At 42.9% G+C, this 26,808-nt stretch overlaps 1 protein-coding gene across 1 annotated transcript in view; it reads right to left on the reverse strand.

The window, feature by feature from the left end:
- The window catches only part of MAGI2 (membrane associated guanylate kinase, WW and PDZ domain containing 2), a gene marked incomplete at its 5' end in the record, with an annotated part of 504,420 nt that overhangs the window by 157,161 nt on the left and 320,451 nt on the right, over positions 1 to 26,808 (reverse strand). Inside the window, one exon of the mRNA XM_083366234.1 lies at positions 9,485 to 9,700. Within this exon, the coding sequence (XP_083222360.1) occupies positions 9,485 to 9,700 (216 nt within the window). The remainder of the gene's footprint in view (positions 1 to 9,484; positions 9,701 to 26,808) is intronic.

Raw genomic sequence — 26,808 nt, forward strand, 5'->3', positions numbered from 1 at the left:
ACCTCTGCTTCTTGGCCAAGGGCTCCCAGCGTTGTCCAAAGACATTTTCTGTGATCCCAGGACACTGTTACCTTCCCACTGAAGTGGTACCTATTTATCTTCTCGCATTTGCATGCTTTGCACTGCTGGGTGAGAAGCAGCTGGGGCAAGAAACAGGGGCTCACCCCATCATGGGGTACTTGGGTCTTGAACGTTCAGTTGACAGCCCAGCATCTTAACCACTAGGCCACCCCACAATATCCCCACAATAATAGCTTACATTGTTCATAGGCTATTATTTTTGCATTGAAGAGGTCAGCCTAGTTTGGCCTTTCTAGTTATAAACTTCAGCATGGACCAGAATCAAATAAATAATCAACAACTACATGCTATTATTATCATGTACACTACACCGTGCAATCATTTTTTGATCTTGATGCCTTGTGATCTTCATTACTAATGAATAATTTCATCCTCCTCCTCCTCCTCCTCATCCTTTACTATTTGCAATAGTGGTGAAACGAAACGTTCAGAAACCAACCTTCACCCTCCTTTCTCACTATATCACTCACAGGATATCACCAGGAACATTTGTTGGGCTGGACATGGGTCTCTTGTGGCAACTCAGTGATTCCAAACTGATGACATGTTAGCGCCACCTTCCAGCTCAGTCTGTTCTTCTCCTACATCAGGGGTAGGCAACCTTGACTCTTTTATGACTTGGTGACTTCAACTCCCAGAATTCCTGAGGAGTTGAAGTCCACGAGTCATAAAAGAGACAAGGTAGCCTACCCCTGTCCTACACTATATATCAATCTCTATTTCAAGTGGCAAACACGCCTAATACTCCTCAACGTATATTCCCCTCAACAAAACCCTGTAAGGTGGGATGGGCTGAGTTGAGAGTTGATCCCAAAGTCACCCAGTCAGTTTTCATGCTTAAAAGAGTTCTAGAATTCATCACCTCTTAGTTTCTAGGCTAGGACCTTCACCACTACACCAAACTAACTCTCAGTTGCCACTTTGTCTATCACATGCCTTGATAGACACTGATATAATTTGACCCAGTAGATCAAAGGTAGCAGACCAATCTCCCAATAGGGACATTCTTTATAGATATACAAAATTAACTACATAGTTTTCCTCCGTTGGCTGTCATTTTTCTTTGAAGTACCAAAGGTGGCTTTATTCCAATAATCATAATAATGTTACAGGGAATCACAAACTTTTTAATCTGAATAAAATCCTCTCGGGATCCTGCAGTGGTTTAATCTCTTTGTATTATTATTTTTTTTCTACAAACCTGAGGGAGTTCCCTTGATTTTGGCTCCAACGGCAAGGATTTTGTGCTACTACTTTGGTAAGTGACTCTTTTCTACCCGAAGCGATGTACTGTGTATAGAGACAAATCACATTTAGCGCAAAGAATTTTCTTCTCTGGAAAGGACTCATTTAAAAATATTAAAAGCGCGACCACAAGACATTCTGAGCCGCAACGTTTAAGACAGGCCAAATCTTTCCAGATTTGCTGAAGACGAACTTCTAAATTAAGTCTTTCCTTTCGGTAACCAATGGAAACCAGTCTTGCATGCTTTTGGTGACCTACTTTCAGACATTAGGCTGCATCACAGGAGGAGGGTAAAAGCTTAGACATGACTTTGATGCGGAAGTTCAGAGAAGTTCAGAGAAACCCTCGTGGCACGCTTTCCGCTCTCCAACCTGTCCAAAGGACTATCAACGTGGTTGGGTGAATAACTTCATTCTTGATGACCACAGAGCATTAAGAATGTTCTGTGCTTCATCTTTACTCCCTCCAGCCAATGGAAGAAGGTAAAAGAAAAAAAAAGATTGTGTATTGCTGGAGTCCCTGGAGTAACAAATCCTGTTAGCTCTACAAGATAGACCAAATCACACTGACTTTACATGAAGACTACAATTTACTGAGGTAGACCATACTTGCAATTCTACCTGCGTTTTTCCTTCTCTTCGTCTGAGACTCCAGGGAATCAGACAGGGCCAGTTTGAGTCTTTTACTAATTTACTAGTCTTTTACCAATACCGGGTATAGTATTTTTACTCCTCTGGGCTTAACACCTGCTTCACAAGGTGCTAAAGGAGAATATTTGTAGTTTAGAGTTGAACTGAGAGGTCCTTGGTGCTCTCTGAGCTTGGTGGTCTTCTTGCCGACGTTTCATTACCTAAACTAGGTAGCATCATCAATGCTACTATAGAGTGGGGTTTGCTCTCAATTTATATTCTAGTGGCTTGCCCTGTCAGTGCTGGTGGGAGTGGAAGTTCTTTGATTCGGTTGTTTACTGTTAGGATGTTTGGCAGTATCTTGATTTTGGGCTATTGGTTACTTTTTGGTTCTTGGTCTGAGGTTAATCTTGGTATTAATCCGTGCTCATGAGACTGTCGATTGCTGGTGGGGAGGTGTTTGGCATTTTTGTTCCCTTTTTGGCTTGTTGGCTGTCTCTTGTTGAGTGATTGAGAACTAGAATAACACCAAGTTAACATCAACCCAACCAAATAACTGTGAAATTAAAGGTATGCCCTTGTTTTGCAGCTACTAAGCGAAAATGAAGTAGAAATGGCTTCAGCCAAATTCGTGACATTAAGATTGTTGGCAGAGCAGGTACAAAGATAACCAGGGAAAATGATTGAAGCCTGGGAAACAGGCTCCTTATCATTCAAGTCAGGGTTTGGCAGCACAAGGAAACAACAGCCAGGACTTAATAGCCAGCCATCAACACCTCAATAAAATCTAAAAAGCCACACACAACCAGGCACCACATAAACATGACACATTGAATAGCCCAAAGGACACACTTTGCTAGAGAAGTTCCCTAAAGGTGGGCTCCAGCACAAGTCCAAAACCTCAGAAGACAAAACCTTTGGTCCTGGTGACCGATCGAGATTGGATCCTGTATCATGGCTGATTATGAGGTATTACTGTTCCCCACCCCCCTTTTCATTCTGTCTCATTGTTGGTTTGAAAGAATATTTCTTGTAAGAAAGTGAGGGTAAAGGCTACCGTCGCAGGGTAAGAATGGGCTGTGGATAACTTGTTATAAAGAAATAAATGAGACAACTTCGTCCTAAATTCTTTCTTAGATCATCCATTCTGTCTGTGGTTTTGCTGGTGTTCATCTGCTTACAATACTTGGTGTCTACCAAACAGGTACTCAACCACACTGAACACTTCTCAAATTCTATCTTTCCCTCTTCCTTTCTATAGCTTCCATTCCATGTTTGGAGGCACTGGCCAATGAATGGATAAAGGGTGTAAAACTCCAAAACACAACAAGAATTCCAAACACTTGCAAGGATCGCTCAAATGGGTTACAATCCTGGGTGGCATAAACTTGAGGCCTAGAATCAAAATCACGTGAAGTGATTTTAGTACTGCTTTAAAAAAAAAAATCTTAGTTAAGGCCACACCTGGAAGTTTTGATCATCACGTGACAAAAAAGATGTTGAGACTTTGGAAAAAGTGCAGGGAAGAACAACTAAGATGACGAAGGGCCTGGAGAATAAAATGTGCGAAGAATGGTTGCAAGGAACTGGGTATGGCTAGTCTGGAGAAGATGCTTGCTCCTGGGGAGGAAAGCCATGGCAAATCTAGACAGCACACTAAAAAGCAGAGACATCACCCTGTCAACAAAAGTGCATATAGTCAAGGCTATGGTCTTCCCAGTTGCAATGTATGGCAGTGAAAGCTGGACCATAAAAAAGGCTGAGCGCCAAAGAATTGAGGCCTTTGAACTATGGTGCTGGAGAAGACTCCTGCGAGTCCCTTGGACTGCAAGGCGATCAAACCGGTCAGTCCTAGAGGAGATCAACCCTGACTGCTCTTTAGAAAGCCAGATCCTGAAGCTAAAACTCAAATACTTTGGCCACCTAATGAGAAGGAAGGACTCACTGGAGAAGAGCCTAATGCTGGGAAAGGTTGAGGGCAAGAGAAGAAGAAGGGGATGACAGAGAATGAGGTGGCTGGATGGAGTCACTGAAGCAGTAGGCGTGAGCTTAAAGAGACTCCAGAAGATGTTAGAGGACAGGAAAGCCTGGAGGAACGTTGTCCATGGGGTCGTGATGGGTCGGACACGACTTCGCAGCTAACAACAACAACAAGTCTGGAGAAAAGAAGGACTTGGGGGGGAGCAGGGGGGGAGACACATGATAGCAGTATTCCAGTATTTGAGGGGCTGCCACAAAGAAGAGGGAGTTCAACTTATTCTCCAAAGCACCTGCAGGCAGGACAAGAAGCAACGGATGGAAACTAATCAAGGAGAGAAGCAACCTGGAATGAAGGAAACATTTCCTAACCATGAGAACAATTAACCAGCTTGCCTCCAGACGTTGTGGGTGCTCCATCACTGGAGGTTTTTAAGAAGAGATTGGACAACCATTTATCTGAAATGGTATAGGGTCTCCTGCCCGAGCAGGGGGTTGGACTAGATGACCTCCAAGGTGCCTTCCAGCTCTATTCTGATTAAAATATCTTTCAGAGCTGGGATCAATGCCATCTCTTCCCTCACCCATCTCAATTGCAGGTAAGCCAAACAACTGCTATTCTCGCAACCACTATTTTCCTTCATATTCCTTCAGATATACAACTGTTTTAATCTGCCCTGTAAACCGCCCTGAGTCCCTCGGGAAAAGGGCGGTATATAAACCTAAACAAATAAATAAATAAAATAAATAAACCAATCTATTTTGAAAAGGCGTCACACCGTCCTGAATTTTTTTTTCAGTCCCAATAGCACAGAAGACGGGTAAACGATCTTAATTTTCCTTGTCGCATCAGCTTCCGGCTTTGAATCACCTATCGTGTTTGCAAATTTAACCTGCTCCCAGGAAATACCTAATTAAAAGCACGTTTCCATATTCTCAGGCAACAACTTAATGGATTTCCTATAATTCGGGTGGGGGAAAAAACCCTCACACAAACATAAATCTACTCTTGTTGTATTTAGGTTTCGTGGCTCACATTAACCTTTAACAATCTGCTCCTATATTTCGAGATAGAGAAGTATTTATCAGTTTAGGAATTAGGTGGGCGCAGTTGGGAAAATCTGCAGAAAAACGCAGTCTGGAAGAAGAATGGAAGACATTACGCTTTCATAGAGATAAGCTATGCTCATGTCATTTTTCATATTCTAACCTATATATCACTATAAAACTGACTTTGGTATCTTCCTAACCACAGTTCTGGATCCAGCAACATTGGTTATGAATAATACAAGAGGCTTTCATTGGAACCGGAATATGTAGTTATACAATTTCTTTAAAAATCAACCAACCAAGTCATTCGTGGAAATCCTGCTTTCAAACCAATTATTTTAAAGCAGAATTTCCATGAATGACTTGGCTGGTGTTTTTTTTAGCTCCATGCATGTAGTCTTCGACATACTGCCACCATTAATGCCCAAAATTTCTGTTGCTAAGTGAGACATTTGCTAGGTGACTTTTGCCCCATTTTACGACTTTTCTCGCCAGAGTTGTGAAGTCAGTCACTGGAATTGTTAACACGGTTGTCAAGCCAATCTTGGCTTCCACATTGAGTTTGCTCATCAGAAGGTTCCCGAAAGGGGGAATCACGTGACCCCAGGACACTGCAACCGTCATAAATATGAGTCAGTTGCCAAGGGTCTGAATTTTGATCACATGACCGTGGTGAGGCTGCTACGGTTGTAATGTGTAGTTTAATGAAGAGAAGGGTGAGGGGTGACATGATAGCAGTTGTTCCAATATCTCAAGGGCTGCCACAAAGAAGAGGGAGTCAAGCTATTCTCCAAAGCACCTGAAAGCGGGACAAGAAGCAACGGATGGAAACTAGTCAAGGAGAGAAGCAACCTAGAACTAAGGAGAAACTTCCTGACAAGTGAGAACAATTAATCAGTGGAACAACCTGCCTCCAGAAGTGGTGAATGCTCCAACACTGGAGGTTTTTAAGAAGAGACTGGCCAGCCACTTGTCTGAAATGGTATAAGGTTTCCTGCCTGAGCAGGGGGTTGGACTATATGACCTCCAAGGTCCCTTCCAACTACTACTTCTTCTTCTTCTTCTTCTTCTTCTTCTTCTTCTTCTTCTTCTTCTTCTTCTTCTTCTTCTTCTTCTTCTTCTTCTTATTATTATTATTATTATTATTATTATTATTATTATTATTATTATTATTATTATTATGCAATGGGTGGAAACTCATCAAGGAGAGAAGCAACCTGGAACTAAGGAGAAATTTCCTGACAGTGAAAACAATTAACCAGTGGAACTCCTTGCCTCCAGAAGTGGTGAATGCCCCAACACTGGAAGTTTTAAAGAAGAGACTGGACAGCCATTTGTCTGAAATGGTATAGGGTTTCCTGCCTGAGCAGGGGGTTGGACTAGATGACCTCCAAGGTCCCTTCCAACTTTATTATTATGTAAATTATGTAAGTGCGAAAGACAGTCCTAAGTCCCTTTTTTCCCCAGTGACGTGAAAACTTTGGATGGTTACTAAATCAACCGTTGTAAACTGAGGACTAGCTGTAGATTCGCCAGAGCAAACGTTTAACTGTCAAGCGGCAGAAGGGGCTTTGTGAACACGTGTTGGAAGTTAGGTCTGATTCGTAAAAGGTTCAGTGGAATAGCAAACCGAGAAAAGGTAAGCAAAAATACATGTTTATACTGTATTATTAATTGGTTGATGTAAGATGGTGAGAAATTAGAATATATTCAAATAGATAAGACGCGTATCCTGAACGTTAAGATTTTGTGATGGATTGGGATAAAGGGAACTGTGGTTATGTAAAACTTGGAAATTATAAGTATTAAATGTTAAACTTAAATATTAATGGGAAACTAAAAATTGGGAAAAACTAATTAGGACATTGCTAGTCTATAAAGATTGAATGTTAAAATAACCAGGATATGTACAAACTAAAAATTATTGAATAAATGTAAGAAAGTTATTTTTATTTAATTGATAGCATAAGAATTGTATTAGTTTAAACACGAGACAGTAAAACCTAAGGGGAAAAGAGAGGAAACATTTAAGGCAGTAGTCTGAAACTTGTACTAAAGATATTTGTATGTTATTGAATTATCGATTAACTCAGCCACCACGTTGCTTTTTAAATATTTAAATGTAAAACTAGAAAATCAATAAAATTTCCTGCCTGAGCAGGGGGTTGGACTAGAAGACCTCCAGGGTCCCTTCCCACCTTGTTATTCTGTCTCTTAGAATTCCTTGGCTGGGGGAGACAAGGTTATAAAGAATCCAGCCACGATTTATGGCCAATATTCCTTGGCATGACCAGTGGGTGAGAACAATTGAGGCCTAATTACTAAGCATCTAATGACTCTGAGGAAGTGATGCTAGGTCCAACAGCTCTCAAACCAGAAGTCATGGCAACAAGGGCCTCTCCACGAGCAGCAAATATTAATATTACTTTTGGAAGTTCTATCTTCGCTAGAGTTGATTATGGGACACTGGAGGGCCGAATCTGCAGGTTGAGCTGAACAAAGAAGACGTACTACTGTTTATGTCCGACAAGCCAGCCCAACAATGTCAGTAATCGAGAGATTAATAGAAGGTCCTGAGAAACTGGACCCAATCAAAAAGTTCCTAGCAGATGTCAGCAAGAGGAATCGGAATAAAAGAGAAAAGTAGCAGGTTGCTCGGAGACAGATGAGGAAAACCTCCTTGTTCCCACCCGTTCGACACCGATCACATCTGCAAATTTAACACAGCCGTAAGAAATAAATAATTAAAAGAAGGTTTCCATATTCTCAGGCAGCAAATTAATGGATTTCCTATAATTCAGGGGAAAAAAAACCCCACAGAAACATAAATTTACTCTTGTTTTATTCAGGGTTCGTTGTTAATGCTATCTGTTACCAAAATTCCTGGACAAAAATTCAGAATCCTGACCTGGAGGGAAGGAATCTTAAACACTCCTGGATGAAAGTGGGGGAAATAAGTGTCTTCAGAGACTGTGAGCTTTAAAGGTAAAGGTAAAGGTTCCCCCGCATGTGCATGCTAGTCGTTTCCGACTCTAGGGGCCGGTGCTCATCTCCGTTTCAAAGCCGCTTGTCCGAGGATGTCTCTGTGGTCATGTGGCCGGCATGACTAGATGCCAAAGGCGCACGGAACGCTGTTACCTTCCCACCATAGTGGTCCCTATTTTTCTACTTGCATTTTTACGTGCTTTCGAACTGCTAGGTTGGCAGAAGCTGGGACGAGTAACAGGCGCTCACTCTGCTACACGGCACTCGGGATTCGACCCGCCAAACTGCCGACCTTCCGATCGACAAGCTCAGCGTCCTAACCCACTGAGGGGTGCTTTTTGTCTGATTATGTGTTTGTAAATGCTGAGCATAAAACATAATAATAGAATAGCAGAGTTGGAAGGGAACTTGGAGGTCTTCTAGTCCAACCCCCTGCTCAAGCAGGAGATCTGACCTACACCATCCTGGACAAATGGCTGTCTGGTCTCTTCTTAAATGCCTCCAGTGATGGAGCCTCCACAACTTCTGAAGGCAAGCAGTTCCACTGATTATTTGTTCTCACTCTCAGGAAATGTCTTCTTAATTCAAGTTTGGATCTCTCCTTGATAACCTCCCACTCATTACTTCTTGTCATGCCCTCAGGTGCTCTGGAGAACAAGTCAACCCTCTCTTCTCTGTGGCAGGGGTCCCCAACCTCCAATCCGTGGATCGGGATGCAAGCAGGGCATGAAACCACGCCCCTTCCAGTCCGGAGAAAAACCTCTCTCCACGGAACCGGTCCCTGGTGCTCAAAAGGTTGGGGAACCTCTTCTCTATGGTATTGGAAGACTGCTATCCTGTAACCCCCACCTAGTCCTTCTTTTCATGAGACTAAAAGGTAAAGGTAAAGGATATCCCGCACATGTGTGCTAGTCGTTTCCGACTCTAGGGGCTGGTGCTCATCTCCGTTTCAAAGCCGAAGAGCCAGCGTTTGTCCGAGGACGTCTCCGTGGTCATATGGCCGGCATGACTGGACGCCAAAGGTGCACGGAACGCTGTTACCTTCCCACCGGAGTGGTCCCTATTTTTCTACTTGCATTTTTACGTGCTTTCGAACTGCTAGGTTGGCAGAAGCTGGGACAAGTAACAAGTGCTCACTCTGCTACGCGCCACTCGTGATTTGACCTACCAAACTGCCGACCTTCTGATCGACAGGCTCAGTGTCCCAAACCACTGAGCCACCGTGTCCCTTTTCATGAGTCTAGATATACCCAATTCCCACAACCATTCATGGTATGTTTTAGCCTCCAGTCCCCTGGTCCTCTTTGTTGCTCTTCTCTGGCCTCTTTCTACAGTCTCAACATCCTTTTTTTTTAATGTAGTGGCGAGTGACCAAAACTGGATGCAAAATTCTACGTGTGGCCTTATCGAGGGGTTATAAAGTGCCACGAACACTTCACGCGATCTTGATTCTATCCCTGTGTTTTATGCAGCCTGGAAGTGCATAAAAACCTCGGGAGAAAAAAAAAGGCCTCACCTGGTGTGATTGCCATGCCATTGCCATTGATGATGGCTTTCTCTTCCTCTTCCTCCTCCGGAGGCTCAATGCCCATTTTTTCCATGTTGCTCACTGACTTGTTCCTTTTCCGTTTGCCTTCCGAACTGGGTGTGGCACCTGGGAGGATCTGATCTGTGACATTTAATAGCAGTGGGACTGGCTCTGGCGGAGGCTTGGGCGTACCGTAGTAATTATCTAGGATGGAGCAAAACAAAAGAGGGGAAAAAAATTCAGCAAGCAGGCTCAGAAATTTTTCCCCCCCACTGATTTCATTTCATTATTATTGCAAATAATGAGGACCTTGGGGGTAATCCCAAAACATCTCTAAAGCACCACTTGAACCCCCACTGGCATTGACAAGTCCACCATCAGTCAATGACAAAAGAAGTCTTTACTTGGAACAGCTTACATCCTGGAGCAGTATTTTTATCACCACCAAACAACCACACCTGTCTATTTAAGGTCCTTGGGAAGGACTTGATTGGTGGATAAAAATGCCAAATCCAATGCGAACATCTGGCTGACGGTGCAATTATTATTATTATTATTATTATTATTATTATTATTATTATTATTATTAATAATAATAATAATAATAATAATAATAATAATAATAATAATAAATGGACAGCATTTGAAAAACATTGAAGGAAAATGTGATAACAACTTGACATGGGCATGGCTTAAGATGGGAACCATCAAGAAAGAAATGGAAGGCTTAATACTGGCTGCTCAAGAACAAGCACTACAAACTAATGCCATGAAAGCGAAGATAAAAAAATCTACTGACAATCCAAATTGCTGACTATGCAACGCCAAAGTTGAAACTGTTTCACGTTTAATATGTGAGTGCAGCGAAATCGCGCAAACTGATTACAAAGCTAGACATGACCGAGTTGCTAAACTAATCCACTGGCATTGTGTAAAAAATACGACTTGCCTGTGTCCAAAAAGTCGTGGGAACATAGGGTGGAAAAAGTTGTCGAGAATGAGAGGGTGAAGATCTTGTGGGACTCCTGAATACAGACAGATCACCATTTGGAACACAACACGGCAGATATCGCAGTCGTAGAGAACCGAAGCGTACAGCTGATTGATATCGCTGTACCAGGAGATGCCAGAGTTGAAGAAAAAGAACTGGGAAAAATTATGAAATACCGCGACCTGGCCATCGAAACTGCGTGATTATGGATGAAACGTGTAACAGTGATACCCATTGTCATCGGGGCACTGGGAACTATGTCCCAAAACTTTGCAAAATACATCAAGAAATTGCCGCTTCCTGCAATAACTCCAGCAAAGCTACAAAAAACTGCGCTACTCGGAACATCTTACATTTTAAGGAGATACCTGGTTGATACCTAGGATGCAGGCAGCAACCCGTGTCAACCATTAGTGCCAGTCTATTTGAGTGTTCAGTTGACTGAGTTTCATGCTTTATGAATAAAAGCTTTATAATAATAAATCTGATTGATATCGCTGTACCAGGGGATGCCAGATTTGAAGAAAAAGAACTGGAAAAGATTACGAAATACCACAACCTGGCCATCGAAACTGTGCGATTATGGACGAAACGTGTAACAGTGATACCCATTGTCATCGGGGCACTGGGAACTATGTCCAAAAACATGGAGAACAGCTTGACCCCATCCTCTTCTTTGGGGCAGCCCCTGAGATACTGGAAGGCTGCTTGTCATGTCCCCCCTCCTCCTTCTCTTCATTAAACTCGACATACCCAATTCCTGCAACCGTTCCTTCTATGTTTTAGCCTCTAGTCCCCCTGATCATCTTTGTTGCTCTTCTTTGAAATCTAGTGAATCCTGACCCTAAACAGGGCTGAACTGGGTGATTTCATAACAGCCTGATCCATCCATGACGGAGTCAGGTCGTCCCCCCTTCAAGAAATAATCTGGAACAATTCTGGCATAAGCAATGTGTACTACTGGCAAAAACTAAAATATCTGCATTAAAACTTCCACCATGTGGATTACGGCTGTGAGCAGATTTATATGTAAGTGCTTCAGACACATCTGCTCATTTGTTCTCCATGTCTTTGCTCTTGGAGGACCTAATGAGGCTGGAGTAAGCACAGAGTTCTTCTGCGATTGCCTTTGCCAACTGCTTCGCCATCTTTGCCCGAATTTTGAAAAATTAATTTGAGCTGAAATGTAATTTACTGAGATGGAGACAGTTCAGATTAACGCAACCAGACTGTGGGTCATAAAATGCAAAGGTTTTGGGGCTTTCCAAGCCCTCCTGATTAAATTATTAGCTTTTTCCATCCTCCTTCCCTTCCAGAGCAATTAGCTATACGTATGTAACCTCTCACCAAAAAAAAAAAAATGAGCTAATGATCTAATTAAATAATAATAAAAATAATACCTGGAGACAGCAGAAGAGGAGAGGGAAAAAAGGGGAAGAAAGTCGCAAAATTAAAAGACCTGCAAATAGAGGAAGAATGACTTTGGATAAGAAAGCAAAGATAGGACCAAAAGTGATAGGCGCCTTAGGTGCAATCCCGAAACATCTGGATCGGTACACCGTCATCTCTGACAAACCACCATCAGTCAGTTGGAAATACAGCTTTACTTGCAACAGCTTACATCTCCCTCCCTTCCTCTTTCCCTTCCTCCCTTCCTTCCTTCCCCTCCATCCCTTCCTTTCTTCCCCTGTCCCTCTTTTCCTTCCTCCCTGCCTCCCTATCCTTCCTTCCTTCCTTCTTTCCTCTCTACCTCCCTCCCTTCCCCTCTGTCCCTCTCTTCCTTGCTTCCCCTCTGTCCCTCTTTTCCTTCCTTCGTCTCTCCCTCCATCCCTCCCGTGCTTCCCCTCCTTCCTTCCTTCCTTCCTTCCTTCCTCTCTCCCACCATCCCTCCCTCCTTTCCCCTCTGTCCCTCCCTTCCTTCCTTCCTTCCTTCCTTCCTTCCTTCCTTCCTTCCTTCCTCTCTCCCACCATCCCTCCCTCCCTTCCCCTCCGTCCCTCTTTTCCTTCCTTCCTTCCTTCCTTCCTTCCTTCCTTCCTTCCTTCCTTCCTGTCTCCCACCATCCCTCCCTCCCTTCCCCTCCCTCCCACTTTTCCTTCCTTCCTTCCTTCCTTCCTTCCTTCCTTCCTTCCTTCCTTCCTTCCTTCCTTCCTTCCTTCCTTCCTGTCTCCCACCATCCCTCCCTCCCTTCCCCTCCCTCCCACTTTTCCTTCCTTCCTTCCTTCCTTCCTTCCTTCCTTCCTTCCTTCCTTCCTTCCTTCCTTCCTTCCTTCCTTCCTTCCTTCCTTCCTATCAGAGACCAGCTAGGGCTATTCTAAATAATAAAAATATCAGATTGCAGAACTACAGTTATCATCCGAAGCTATACCCTTCCACATTGGTGTTCTGTCCTTTTGGCATCTGTCAAGCCCATTACTGCAATAGGGCCATCTGGCCTTCCACCACTGCGGTGCTCAAGTGTGGTAGACATTCTGCGGTGGTTTCATTCATTCTTCTGGTAATTACTTGGCTAACGCCGGGAGTGTGTTGTCTGTCTCTCACTGATGGAATCTGGAGTTCCCATTTCTTTATAGGAAGCCCAGCCGAGCATAATGATTTTGGACACAGCTTGTAGGTTATTGTGTGAAAGAGGCCATCGTTGCGCCGCATGTGGTCCTTCCTTTTGGCAAGGATATTCACCAGTAGTGAAGAGAAGACTGGAGCTGGATGCTGCCTCGTCTCTCTCTTCTCACTTTCTGCCGGAAACATTTAAAATATGTCTCTAATTACCTGAAAGAAGGTGACAGGTATAAAGATACCAGGATGGTATTTAGTAAGACCTTCAGTAAGGCCTTAATTAAGATCACCCGTGGAATACTACATCCGGCACTGTCACCACAATATAAAAAAAGATGTCGAGACTCTGAAAGAATGCAGAGAAGAACAAAAAGAACGACTAGGAGACTAGAGGCTAAAACATACAAAGAATGGTTACTGGAATTGGGTAAAGGTAAAGGTTCCCCCGCACATGCGTGCTAGTCGTTTCTGACTCTAGTGGCCGGTGCTCATCTCCGTTTCAAAGCCGAAGAGCCAGCGCTTGTCCGAGGACGTCTCTGTGGTCATGTGGCCGGCATGACTAGATGCCAAAGGCGCACGGAACACTGTTACCTTCCCACCGTAGTGGTCCCTATTTTTCTACTTGCATTTTTACGTGCTTTCAAACTGCTAGGTTGGCAGAAGCTGGGACGAGTAACAGGCGCTCAACTCTGTTACGTGGCACGGCATGACTAGATGCCAAAGGCGCACGGAACGCTGTTACCTTCCCACCGTAGTGGTCCCTATTTTTCTACTTGCATTTTTACGTGCTTTCAAACTGCTAGGTTGGCAGAAGCTGGGACGAGTAACAGGCGCTCAACTCTGTTACGCGGCACTTGGGATTTGACCCGCCAAACTGCCGACCTTCTGATCGACAAGCTCAGTGTCCTAACCCACTGAGCCACCGCCACCGGAATTGGGTATGTCTAGTTTAATGAAAGAAGAACTAGAGGAGACATGATAGCAGTCTTACAATATGTGAGGGGCTCCTACAAGGATGAGGGGGTCAAACTATTTTCCAAAGCACTAAAAGAAAGGAAACAACGGACGGAAACTAAGCAAGGAGAGAAGCAACCTAGAACTGAGGAGAAAGTTCCTAACGGTGAGGACAATTAACCAGTAGAACCACCTACCTCCAGAGGTTGTGGGTGCTGCAACACTGGAAGTTTTTAAGAAGAGACTGGATAGCCATTTGTCTGAAATGGTATAGAACAGGGGTGTCAAACTGCCGGCCTACGGGCCGGACGCGTCACGTGGAAGCCGCGCCCACTCCATTGCCAGCAATGGCAAAACAGTCCCGATACGTCACGCGACATCACGTGATGTCACAAGTTTGACATGTCTGGTATAGAAGATGTGGAGAGACCTGGCTCACAGAATCGCCAGGGCTTCCTTCCTGAGCAGAGGGTTGGACTAGAAGACCTCCAAGGTCCCTTCTAACTCTGTTGGTCTGTTATTCTGTAAGTACTATATGGACATGTCATTTTTGAAGATTGGCTGTCCTGATTTATTATACATAAAATTTCCAGGAAGAAGCTCTGTACTCTGTCACGATTTGCCGGTTCCTGTGAATTAAGAGGCTAATCCTCCTAGGTAAAGGTAAAGGTTCCCCCGCACATCCGTGCTAGTCGTTTCCGACTCTAGGGGCCGGTGCTCCTCTCTGTTTCAAAGCCAAAGAGCCAGCGCTTGTCTGAGGACGTCTCCGTGGTCATGTGGCCAGCAGGACTAGACGCCAAAGGCGCACGGAACACTGTTACCTTCCCATCGTAGTGGTCCCTATTTTTCTACTTGCATATTTACGTGCTTTCGAACTGCTAGGTTGGCAGAAGCTGGGACGAGTAACAGGCGCTCACTCTGTTACGCGGTACTCAGGATTCGACCCGCCATACTGCCGACCTTCTGATCGACAAGCTCAGCGTCCCAACCCACTGAGCCACCACTACGTTTGAAAATTGTTATTATTTTAGTTTTCTTGGAGACGGTAAAGAATATGGAGGACTCAGTAAACAACAGAATGATTATTCCCAGCAAACCTGCGTCTACATAGCAGCTCTGAGGCACAGTTGAAGGCAAGTTCAGTGTGACTGAAGAGTTAAATAAATACCATCATGAGTTAGAGGTTGCCAGGATTAATTAATAAAGCCTTGCTGAACTTGGTAGATGCCTGCAAGGCTTCACAACAGAGCAGGAAAGCAAACATTTCATCCTGCTATTCCTCAGAATATTTCTTGCACTGTTTCTGACTCTAACGGGGAGAGTGAGTTACGGGGAATCCTTGAGATATGAGCGTAATGGAGCCTGGCCATTACAGTCATCTGCTGTAATGATAAAATGGTCATGTGATTGACCCCATTTTACAAGTTTTTTTTTTGTGTGTGAGACAGTCGTAAAGTGAATGCTGCGGTCCTTAAGTGAACCAACGGCTCAGTACGGTTGCCTTTTTTGCTGAAATCTGGTAGCACCGGTTTTGGGTACAACTGCTGTAGTACACAGCCAGGTGACTGTGGGATGCTGCAAGCGATCATAAATGGAGCTGTGTTTTGAGCATCCAAAATGCGGTCATGTGATCGTGCGGGGGACTTGACCGTTGTAAGTTTGGATCCGGGTCATCGGTCACCTTTTTCTTGGATCTGTTGTAAGTGGTTGCTAAGTGAAAGTTTGCAGTTCAAGGATTACTTTAGTCCAGGGGTGCCAAACTGCTGGCCCGCGGGCCGGATGTGTCAGTCGGAAGCTGCATCCCACGCCAGCTCCGGCAAGGGGAAAAACACCATGATACGTCATGACATGTCATGTGATGTGGCGAGTTTGACACCCCTTCTTTAGTCTTCCAGGCAACCCGACCTGTGAATATTGTCTCTTTCCTTGTTATCTTCCAGACGTGTGTGCAGTGTGGCTGTCATCAGTAGCTTATTATTTAGCAGCAGGACTCACCCAACATGCTAAACCTCTTGATTGTTAACCTTGGTCTGTGAAGGGTCCTTGGTGCTCTCTGAGCTTGGAAGTTTCTTTGCAGATGTTTCATTAACCAAACTAGGTAACGTCGTCAGTGCTAGGTATCTGAAATGGTTGAATCATGGCAACTGGAACCAAGTTGGTTAATCTGAGATGTTTCGTTACTCACCCAAGCAACTTCATCAGTCCAAATTTAAAAAAAATTAGTTAGTCAGAGAATCTGAGAGTAATTAGAATGTACCAACTCTTGCCATACCAACTGCAGGGATTTCTCCCCAAAATGTATTGCAGAATATAATAGTATAGTATAGTATAGTATAGTATAGTATAGTATAGTATAGTATAGTATAGTATAGTATAGTATAGTATACTATAGGATAGGATAGGATAGGATAGGATAGGATAGGATAGGATAGGATAGGATAGTACAGTACAGCACAGCACAGCACAGCAGAATAGAATAGAATAGAATAGAATAGAATAGAATAGAATAGAATAGAATAGAATAGAATAGAATAGAATAGAATAGAATAGGAGTTGGAAGGGACCTTGGAGGTCTTCTAGTCCAACCCCTGTTCAGGCAGGAAACCCTATACCATTTCAGAAAAATGGTTGTCGAATCTCTTCTTTAAAACCTCCAGTGTTGGAGCATCCACAACTTCTGGAGGCAGATTGTTCCACTGATTAATTGTTCTGTCAGAAAATTTCTCCTTAATTCTAGGTTGCTTCTCTCCTTGATGAGTTTCCATCCATTGCTTCTTGTCCTGCCTTCGGGCGCTTTGGAGAATAGCTTGACTCCCTCTTCTTTGGGGCAGCCCCTGAGATATTGGAACACTGCTATCATGCATCAGTGAAGACTCAATCAGTGAAGACTCAATCATGCAGACCAGAAATATCTAAATTTATGTTTAATTTATGCTGGATGATTTAATTAATTAATTAATTAATGCTGTTGAGATATCTTTGGCCTGGATGATTGAGTTTACATAAATCAGTGTTAGCGTTTAGCCTGTTTTGTGACCTCTAGCACTAATGCTGATGATGTTACCTAGTTGGGTAATGAAAGGTTTGGGGGTTTTCAACAAGAGACTGGACAGCACTTTGTCTCAAATGGTACAGCGTCTTCACTAGAAGACCTCCAAGGTCCCTTCCAACTCTGTCATTCTGTTATTTCCTCTCCATCTCAAGATCCTCACGAAGGTCATCCAACTGAACCAATTTCATGTACCATACCCAGGGCTGAAAAGGTTGAGATCACCTCCAGCTGATGTCTCAAAACCTTCTCCATAACCTTCTCCTCTCTAGAACTGGAATTATTAAACAGCTTGGTGAACGTTTTTCAACGCTGCCAGTATCATCCAGCTGAAGAGTTGAGTTCAGCAGCTAAAGTCTACGCCCTTTGGAGACGAGAATTGTTTCATACCCTTGTGCTCCCCGGTTCCAAATTATTTGATGCCATAATCGATGCACAGCAGGGAGGAAATTCCCACCCAGTTAAAATTTCTGCTTCGTTCTTTGAGGCTGCACCATTTGTACAGATCAGGCTTTTAAGCTTACTGTGCCTCTCACAATTACTCTCCTTAATGGGCTGCTTTTGGACCTGCTGTTTCTCCTTTTTGCCTTCTTCAAGGCACCGCTGTAGAAAACTGGTTTTGCCTGGCATTTTCTGCCCGCTTGCTTGAAATTAAGATGCTCGTCATTGATCAGCTGCCAGATCTGTCCATTTCCTGAGGTGAATTCGGACGTGGCCTGAATACTGTGTAAAAGATGCAGCCAAGTTTCTAAAATATGGGCTTAAATTTGGCGAGTAAGCAGCCTTGCCTCTACTTTTAATCCCAGTTCTTTGCCCTTTTTTATGTGACAGGGTCTAAATTAGGTCCTTATAACCTGGTAATGGAGAAATATTTTGTAAAGCAGGACGTCTGCCTTGAAGTCCCTCTCTAGTCAACAGACAATTTACCGTGTAGTGGCTGAATATATGGAATTCACAGTCTTTAGAATCTGGAAGCTGTTGATTTGATAGATGCTCAATAGAAGATGGTTCACACTATTTCCACAAAAAGTACAGCTGCAACTTTATATGATAGACGTTGCCCCAATAGGGGTTATTATTCTCTGCAGGGCTAGTCAAGTAATGTAAAGCTATAGCAGATATAAGGTGGTGTGGCTCAGTGGTTAAAATGCTGGGCTTGTTGGCTGGAAAGCAGGCAGCCTAGATTCAAGTCCTGACACATGATGGCGTGAGCTCCTGTCCCTTGCTGCAGCTCCTGCCAACCTGGCAGTTTGAAAGCATGCAAATGTGAGTAGATAAATAGTACCACTGTTCGGTGGGAAGGTAACAGTGCTCTGTGACCTCATGCTGGCCACATGACCAGGGAAATATCTTTGGATAACACTGGCTCAGCGGTCTTGGAACGGAGATGAGCACCGCCGCTTTTAGAGTCAGCAATGACTAGTGAAGTAAAACCTGTAGGGATTCCTTTAGAGCAGGTACAATGACAAATTTTGGGGTCCACCTTCACATTTCTTTCAAGCACGCAAGCTCCTTCGTACTCAAGCAGGGAGCAACCCACAGTTTGTCCACTTCTAAACTGATATGCTGTCCTGTTAAAATATTTTTATCTCCTAAGACTCTGTCGTGGAACAGAATGACCACAATTTGTTACTTCAGCAAAGGGTTTAACATCTGCTATGCTTTAGTTATTGACCAGGGCCTTAATCCAAGTTGGTTTTCTGTTTCTGGAACAGCAAGCCCGCGGTGGCAGATTATATGGCTTAGTTCCTAGTTACTTCAGGATTGTCTTCTCAGTCAGATCTGCCTGCTGTATATGAACTAATAAGGACATGAGGTTTGGATTATCCATCCTGAAAGAGCCCTGGGGGTGGGGATTGGGACCTGGAGAATGACATTCTCAGAAGAAAACCTTCCCTCTCTCACCAAGGCCAGAGAGACCCCTGTTTTGATGGCATTTCACAGGAAGTGAAAACAATCTTCATAAAAGCTTTGGGATCTGCCTAATAATGGTTTTACTTGATGTAGGAGAAAAGTAAGCAAAATCTGGGGGTGGAGTCAAGAGAGGACTTAGCCTAGAATCGTTAGGTGTCCACAAATGCTCCAGGTCCAGCCCTCCGCCCTGAATTCTGTTCACTCTTATCTAGTGCCAATTTAGCGTTGAACAATAGTTGACCATATTCTTGAGGTCTTGTATAGGCATGAACAATAAATCTGAACTAGAATTCATGTGTGATCCTGTTTCTTTGCATCCATTGTTGGCTTGAAACAGACTTAGTTTTAGCAGTATTTTATAGATATTTACGGAGTCAATTGTAAACCAGTTAGACTTGTGAGATATGGACACATACAAAGGTTTGTAAACAATTCAGAAAGAAAGAAATGGAGATCTGAAGTTTCATCATCCCTAAAAAACTGTCTTGCATTGTGCTTTTATGATCTGTCAGCATAAAACAAGGATATATAAAAAAATCAAGTACAGAGCTTTCAAAAAAAAAAGAATCTGTGTAAGGAAGTCAATAATAAAAAAGGATTAATTTAATGAATAAATTGAGATTACCGCATGATTTTCTCTTCCCCGTTAGCCTCTGTTAATGGCCCATATAAGCTCTTAGATCAATATTTCCAAACGTGAGTGGAATTGACTTTCAACAGTTTGCTAACTAAGACAGACACAAGACTGATCTCTCCCATCAAGGTCAACAATATGTTTTTAAAATTTAAGTCAGTGAAGACTGGAAATAAGGTTTGTGTGAGAATAATGGTTCTTCTCGGCCTCTTGTGAACAAGTTGTTGGTCTGAGGGAAACTGTGTTTGTTTGGAGTCATCTCTCACCCTGCCATTCTTGGTCATGGTGCATTTTTGATACATTTTTTCTGACGCCTTTTGCCTGAGAACTATCGGAAATGAGCGACGGGAATGGAAACAACCCATTCTATCAATTGTGCTGAAGGCCTGGGCCTACACGTACTTCTGCAGCATTGCTAAGAGTGCTAAGCATCTAAGATCCCTGGTGGCGCAGTGGTTAGAATGCAGTACTGCGGACAAACTATGCCCACAGCCAGGAGTTCGACCCTGACAAGGATCCAGATTGTTTGGGGCAATATGCTGACTCCGTAAATCCTTTAGAGAGGGCTGTAAAGCACTATGAAGCGGCGCATAAGTCTAAGTGCTATTCTTATTGCTACTGTAGGCTAACTCTGCCCACAGCCAGGAGTTCGATCCTGACAAGGCTCCAGGTTGTCTCAGCTTTCCGTCCTTCCAAGGTCGGTAAAATGAGGACCCAGATTGTTGGGGTGGGAAGGGCAAGATGCCGACTGTGTAAACCGCTTAGAGAGGGCTGTAAAAGGCCAGAGAAGCGGTATGTACGCTTAAGTGCTATTGCTGTGGTTACTTGACATCTTCCTGCCACTGTCCACCAGTGGACAAAGCAGAGCAAAGTAAAGGAAAACAAAACACAACAACAACAACAACAAAGCCCGAAAAGACAGCAGAGCTTTACAAGGGAAGGGCCCAGGGTCTTAATTTTGATCACGTGACCCTGGGGATGCCGCAATAGTCGTAAGTGTGAAAAATGGTCAAAAGTCACTTTTTTTTCAATGCCGTTGTAACTTTGAACGGCCACTAAACAAACTTTTTGTAAGTTGCGGACTCTCTATATAGTGAGACCATAGAACAACTCAAAGAAGTAGAGCAAGATCGAAAGATGCAAAGAGATCTGGCTCATGGAATCGCCAGGGCTTCCTGCCTGAGCAGGGGGTTGGACTAGAAGACCCCCAAGGGCCCTTCCAACTCTGTTATGCTGTTACTCTGATAGACCATCATCATTATCATCATCACAGTGTCTTTTGTAAAATATATCAGCTGGTAAATTTTTGAGACCTACCATAGACAGTTCTGAGTTCAAGAAGCTACAGTATTGGCTTTTGATGCATTACTTATTTCTCACTCACGCATGCTTATATCTAGGTATCTTCTTGCAAGCCCAACTATCGTAACTAATTACATTTCTCACCTTGTAAAATAAATCCTATTCCAGCATGAATCCTAGAGATATAATTAACAGGTGTAGATGTGATTCTCTTTAGGTGGTACTATGAAAAAAAAAGCTACATTGGATTGCTCTAAATCAGGGGTCCTCAAAACTTTGCCCTTTTATGACTGGTGGACTTCAACTTCCAGAATTCCTCAGCCAGCATGCTCTAAATGGTATTTAGACAAAGAATCAGACTGGAGTATTAAGTATATCCAACTGTTGATCTTGCTCGGATTAATTACATGTGCATTTTCCTTGCCTGAAAAAAAAGATGGTTCTGATTTGTCTGCAAATAAAAATCGTTGGAAACTGGAAAGTGTGTTTGTTGTCATTGTGAACACGCAAAGATGAAACAAGTATGAACTTAGGCGAAGATAATGAAGCTGGAATAAAACTTTAAATGTTTATGATTGATTGGATAGAATTTCATAGGGCAAATCAAAGCCAAAAGGATGGAAATTTTGACAGGCGCTGATAATTGTTATTAATAATTAATTTGGAAGTTTGCCAGCTGGTTTGCCAGCTACAATTCTTAAAATAGCTTGTCATTGGTTTTGTTAAATCAGAAGTGATAAGAATTTGTTCCAAAATAGTTAGAAGGCAGCAAACTGCTTAAAAGAACCATTGTACATTGATTTGGCCACTTACATATGTTGAAGATAAACTTTTGCGAACACTTTGTAATAACATAGAACATTAAATTGATTAAAGGACCACAATTGGAATATTGCATCTGGTTTTGGGTGCCGTAATATAAAAAAGATGTTTAGACTCTGGAAAAAGTGCAGAGAAGAGCAACAAAGATGATCAGGGGGCTGGAGGCTAAAATATCGGAAGTACGGTTGCTGGAATTGGTATGTCTAGTCTAATGAAGAGAAGGACGAGGGGGGACATGATATCAGTCTTCCAATATCTCAGGGGCTGCCCCAAAGAAGAGGGAGTCAAGCTATTCTCTAAAGCACCTGAAGGCAGGACAAGAAGCAACGGATGGAAACTAATCAAGGAGAGAAGCAACCTAGAACTAAGGAGGAATTTCCTGACAGTGAGAACAATTAACCAGTGGAACGGCTTGCCTTCAGAAATTGTGGGTGCTCTATCACTGCCAGTTTTTAAGAAGAGATTGGACAACAATTTGTCTGAAATGGTATAGGGTTTCCTGCCTGAGCAGGGGGTGGACTAGAAGATCTCCAGGGTCCCAACTCTATTATTCCATTCCATTCCATTCCATTCCATTCCATTCCATTCCATTCCATTTATAGACCCTGCTATAAAATGCTATGGGGCGGTATACGAGTCTTATTGCTATTGCTATTTAGATGATTTTTGGCATTTCATAGCATTTTGGGATGATTTATTATATATAATAAATATATATATATATTATATATATAAGTCCCAATAATAAATAAATATAGGTGAAGAAGATGGCATCATGGCTTTATTGACTTGTGGCGTGGTAGTTAAAGTGCAGTTTTGCAGGCGAACTCTGCCCACTGCCAGGAGTTCGATCCTGACAGGTCTCATAGTTGACTCAGCCCTCCATTCTTCCGAGGTTGATAAAATGAGGACCCAGATTGTTTGGGGCAACATGCTGAGTCTGTAAATCGTTTAGAGAGGGCTGTAAAGCACTATGAAGTGGTATATAAGTCTAAGTGCTATTGTTATTGCTACTGCAGGCTAACTCTGCCCACAGCCAGGAGTTCGATACTGACAGGGCTCAAGGTTGACTCAGCTCTCCATCCTTCCGAGGTTGGTAAAATGAGAACCCAGATTGTTGAGGGCAATAGGCAGACTCCATAAACCACCCAGGGAGTTCTGCAAAACATTGTGGGGGGTTAATAAGTGCTTTCGCTGTTGCTATTCAACTTTTTTTTCCTTACTGAAATGACACAGAAGCAGCACACTTAGGATCTTTCTCCCAAACCACTTGGGCACTCTTTTTTTTCCACCTTCTGTGCAAATGGAAAGATGCCTCCATCTTTCTCACAATTATCTAGCAATAATCGCAACTCGAGCCCCCATGTGCATGTTTCAGCTTGCCTCTCTTAGGTCACAAAGATGAGGATGAAAAAAAAAATCAATTTCTGTCTTGTAAAGCTTTTTATCTTTCAGAGAAGAAGAAAAAAATACTTTTGAACAACAAGATCTAATGAGAACGACGGGAGCTGATGTAAAAGCTGGGTCGAGCGTGCCCACTGGTCAGAGCAGATACGGGGAGTCCTCGGTTTACAACCAAAATTGAGCCCCAAATTTTTGCTGCCTAAGTGAGATGTTTGTTAACGGAGTGTTGCTCCGTTTCACGATCTTCCTTGCCATAGTCATTAAGTGAATCACACTGCAGTTGTGAAGTTAATAAGATGGTTGCTAAGCGAATCTGGCTTCCCCATTGACTTTGCTCACCAGAAGGTCGCAAAAAGGAGATCAGGTGACCCTGGGACATTGAGGACATTGTCAGTGGTGCTCAAAGGAGGCTGGATGTAGTTCACTTGTGACTACGTAGGGATTCTAGGCAGATTCCTCTCTTGACTCCAACCCCGCCCCCCAAAGATTCTGCCACCTTCTCCTATATATCCTCCTCTATGCTCGTGATGCTGCCATATCACAAATCCTATGATCACCATCTTCAATCAGGATGAAAAGAGCGAAGGCTGTTAGATTTTGGTATGGTAGGCAAAAATGCAGCTATTCTGAGAAATGTAAAATGTTGATCTTTCCAAGACAGCCCCTCAGCAACCCAATCTCTCCTATTCTATTCTATTCTATTCTGTTCTGTTCTGTTCTGTTCTATTCTATTCTATTCTATTCTATTCTATTCTATTCTATTCTATTCTATTCTATTCTATTCTATTCTATTCTATTCTATTCTATTCTATTCTATTCTATTCCATTCCATTCCATTCCATTCCATATTTTCTATTCTATTCTATTCTATTCTATTCTATTCTATTCTATTCTATTCTATTCTATTCTATTCTATTCTATTCTATTCTATTCTATTCTATTCTATTCTATTCTATTCTATTCTATTCTATTCTATTCTATTCTATTCTATTCTATTTTCCAATATCTATTCTATTCTATTCTATTCTATTCTATTCTGTTCTGTTCTGTTCTGTTCTGTTCTGTTCTGTTCTGTTCTGTTTCTATTTCTATATTCCTATATTCTGTTCTGTTCTATTCTATTCTATTCTGTTCTCTTCCATTCCGTTCCATTCCATTCCTGTTGCATCTACCCATGTTGAAATTCTTCCCTCTACTTAGAATGATAAACTGTTTTTTTTTCAAAAAACCCACAGCTTTTTATGGGAGGTGTAATTTACAGTTCAAACAAATTGAGATTAAAAAAAAGAGCAATGCCTACAGGCAGTCCAGTTTCTTTACTGACTATTGAAAGTGATAACAGCGGCTGAAAAATGTGATTTACGACCATTTTTCACACTTACAACCATTTGCGGCATCCCCCATGGTCATGTGATCAAAATTCAGTTGCTTGGCAACTGACTCGTATTTATGATGGTTGTAGTCTCCCTGGGGTCACGTGATCCCCTTTTGTGACCTTTTGAGAAGCAATGTCAATGGGGGGAAAGCCAGATTCCCTTAGGGACCGTGTGACTAATTTAACAATGGCGGCGATTCCCTTAACATATTTGGCAAGAAAGGTTGTAAAATGGGGCAAGGCTCACTTGACAACCATCTCGCTTAGCGACAGAAATTTTGGGCTCAGTTGCGGTCACAAGACGAGGACTACCCTGGTATATATATAAAAAATTCAGAGTGATGCTGAAATCACAAAGCTATGCTTGGTCTTTCCAATTACCCTGCTGTTCCTTGTGCTACCGGCAGCTTTTCCTCCCTAAAGAGCAAATTCCAATTAATTAGCTCTGGAAGAATATTAGTTACTTTTTCCTGTTACAGATTTGATTCCCTCACCTTTAAAAACAAGAGTAGAAAGCCACTGGAAACACTTGTAGCCTGCTTCATGCTATAAATTGTGTAAGTTATCTGTGACACCAGAGGGCCACCCTTTCAAAGAGTGATAATCGGAGAATTTCATCATCCTGACATCTGCTGGGAACTTCCCGAGACTCAGAAGTGTGACAAATTCATGCCTCCTTTTTGCTAACAACTGATTTTGTCAGAAGGAAAAGCAAGGAGGTTTAATGTCCGGAATCTAATCTTCACCAGCAAGAAGGGATTGGATGATGAAGGTGAAGGAGTCTGACACTCAAAGGAAAGGGGATTTGTGACATCCAGGGTGTCAACGCTGCTAAGATCGAATGTTTTTGCTCTGACAACAGATGGAGATGCAACCATTTTTTTTCTTGTGTTTTACTCTCAGAGTTAGAGTTAGAGTTAGATGATGCTGGGGGGAGGAATGTGTATGAGAGTTTAGCTAGACATAACAATACTGAACCTAGTGTGAGAAACAAGGTTATTGAAATAAGAGCTGATAAAGAATTGGGCTGGAGAGCTGGAGGGGAAGCCTGTGTTTCAAGCTAATTGGGGAATGTGATTTATGACTGTTAATCGGAGGAGGGAATTGTGCTTTGATACTAGGTGCTCAGGGGAGGGGAACTCAGTTTTTGGCTTCGACTATGTTAGTGCTGATGCTATGCTACTCAAATAAAGATTCTTTAAGATAAACAATGTCTTGTGATGGGTCAGGTGTGAATCTGTAGGATGAGGGTGAAGGTATGTTCTGTGAGCTGGTGGGTTGGTTTCCAAACATTTTGTTACCAGGCTGTTTATAAGGTCTTCAGGTGTGGGTGTGTCAAATCAAGGTCTAGTGATGGATCAGTTTTGAGTCATCAGTGAGAGGCTTGTGATGGGTTTTGTGATGGGGAGGTTACATCAGGTCAGGGTCCTTGGGAGGTGAACTGCTGGTGGGAGGGGGGCTTGCATGGGTTGGTTGGGGTCAGTGCTATGTCTGGTTGGCTGTGCGGTTGCTTTGGGCTCTGAGTGGTTTGTAGGCTGGTGGTAGGTCGATGTGTCTGTTGATGGAATTGCTTGTGGGGTGCCAGGCTTCAATGAACCTGACCCATCACAAGACCCACACCTGAAGCCCTTATCAACAGAAGAAGACTGACATCCACTAAACTCCACTGAAGATGTCACCTAGCTTGGTAACCATCCCACCAGCTTGGAGCATGAATCTCCACCCTCATCTGGGAAAGAGCTGAGAAGAGTCAGATCTACATACCAGAGCTTAAGAGAGCGGATGAATGTGAGGACAGGCAGGTCAGGTCCAACAGTTTGAAATCCTGAAGGAGAAAAGGGGGATGTCTGTGTGACAAGATATGATAAGGTGAAGTTAAATACAACTGCTACAAGGAAAACAAGAGCGAGACCAATGTGAATACATGCAGAGCCTTCTAACCCATTGAGAAGACATGTAGAGGAAAAATGGAAGCAGGGGCAGATAACCAAAGAAGAATACAAGTTGTGAAACTGTGGTAAAGATGTCAAGAAGGCTACAGAGAAACCAAAGGGACAACAACAACAGCAAGAATCCCACCCCATATTTGTGTGTGTTACAAATAAAAAGAAAGTCGAAGGGGATGTAGATTCATTGCAAGAAGACACTAGTGAACTGGTAATGAACACATTTTCTCAGAAAGTTTGTTTTGGATCTTTAGGCCTGGAAGAAAACCAGAATTGAAGTTTAGGGTAAACGAGGCAAGCATAAGACTGAACTACTTTGAGCCAACCAAGCCTTGAAAGACAGATGGATCTTAGGTACCGAAGGAAT

Source organism: Vipera ursinii, assembly GCF_947247035.1.
Source record: "Vipera ursinii genome assembly, chromosome: 6".
NCBI classification, from domain to species: Eukaryota; Metazoa; Chordata; class Lepidosauria; order Squamata; family Viperidae; genus Vipera; species Vipera ursinii.